This window comes from Acyrthosiphon pisum, chromosome X (assembly GCF_005508785.2).
Source record: "Acyrthosiphon pisum isolate AL4f chromosome X, pea_aphid_22Mar2018_4r6ur, whole genome shotgun sequence".
Classification (NCBI taxonomy): Eukaryota; Metazoa; Arthropoda; class Insecta; order Hemiptera; family Aphididae; genus Acyrthosiphon; species Acyrthosiphon pisum.
Genome location: NC_042493.1, coordinates 40,816,510 through 40,818,040, shown reverse-complemented (window position 1 = coordinate 40,818,040; position 1,531 = coordinate 40,816,510). Strand labels below are relative to the sequence as shown.

General features: G+C 31.0%; 1 protein-coding gene across 1 annotated transcript; it reads left to right on the top strand.

The window, feature by feature from the left end:
• Positions 1–474: 474 nt before the first annotated feature.
• LOC100571734 (zinc finger BED domain-containing protein 5-like) lies at positions 475–1,472 on the top strand (the record flags this gene model as incomplete). The annotated part of the gene is given in 2 exon segments (XM_029485118.1): positions 475–1,237; positions 1,240–1,472. Coding segments are annotated over 2 exon segments (996 nt in total), but the record flags the coding sequence as incomplete, so codon positions are not given.
• Between the last annotated feature and the right edge of the window lie 59 nt (positions 1,473–1,531).

The window sequence follows — 1,531 nt, the reverse complement described above, 5'->3', positions numbered from 1 at the left end:
CATATCTTTATCTTATCTAGATAAAAAATAAAATTGACATCTAATTTGTATTACTTGCAAAAATTGGTACTAAAATAGTTTTACATAACATTTATTAGTAATTATGAATAATGCACAGATATAACTACTATTATAGTATATTATAACTGTTGAATAATGACGATTTATTATGTCAATATGCATAGGAGATGCGAATTATTTGTATAATATTATAATAATGCCCATACGGGGAAGTCTCATGCCCGTATACGATTTATGATTTTATGAACGCCGAAAGAGCCTTTACAAAAATTAAAACTATAGATACCCCTCCATACATAGAGTATACTCTATGCCAGCGGTTCTCAAACTGTGCTCCGCGAGATTAGTCTAGGGGCTCCGTGGCTCCCTGAGAATATCTGTATTAATTAAATTTAAATTATTAAATTATTATTATATTTCTTAGTTAAATTTTTATTTTTATAATCAATACTATTTGGACCGCTTTCCAACGATACCGTTAGGCGTAGAATTAACGATATATCAACTCACATAAAATCGGAATTAATATCTCGTCTTAAATGTAATAATTTTGCTTTACAAATGGACGAATCCACTGACGTTTCTGGATTAGCTGTATTGCTTGTATTCGTTAGGTATAAATATCAAACTTCTCTTGAAGAAGACCTCTTATTATGTCAACCTTTGTCCACTTATACAACTGGTTATGAAATCTTCAATATGTTGAACAATTTTTTTGAAATAGAAGGATTGACTTGGGATAATTGTATTGATATTTGTACAGATGGAGCGAAGGCAATGGTTGGAAAAACTGCTGGCGTGGTTTCGCGAATTAAAGAAGTAACCAACAATTGTAGTAATAGTCATTGCATTCTTCATCGTCAAGCACTTGCTATTAAAAAGATGCCAATACCTCTTAAAAATGTACTTGATGAGGCAGTGAAGATTATAAATTTCGTAAAATCTCGACCATTGAGCACAAGACTGTTCACAATTTAATGTGAAGATATGGGAAGTATGCACAAATCACTACTTTACCATACCGAAGTAAGATGGCTTTCTCGGGGAAAAACACTTGTACGCTTACTCGAATTGCGCAATGAATTGTACGTTTTTTTCACCGATCACCCATTTAATTTACAGCTCAGACTTAGTGATAAAATTTGGTTATTTCGACTTAGTTACTTGGCTGATATTTTTACAAAATTGAATGAAGTGAACTTATCAATACAAGGTAAATGACCACCGTTTTCACGGCAAATGACAAAATTCGAGCTTTAAAAAAAAAAATTAAATTTTGGGCTGTGTGTTTTTCTCAACATAAAATTGATAGTTTTCCTTTGTTAAAGGAATATTTAGAATCGATTGATGGTAATATTGAAGATTTTGATGAAATATATGGCGAAATTGAACAACATTTAAATGAAATACTATCGTCATTAGAAAAATATTTTCCAGAAGTAAAGACATAGAATTTATCCAACGATATAATTGGGTTAAAAATCCGTTTTTAATCAACGATAAGCCCGAA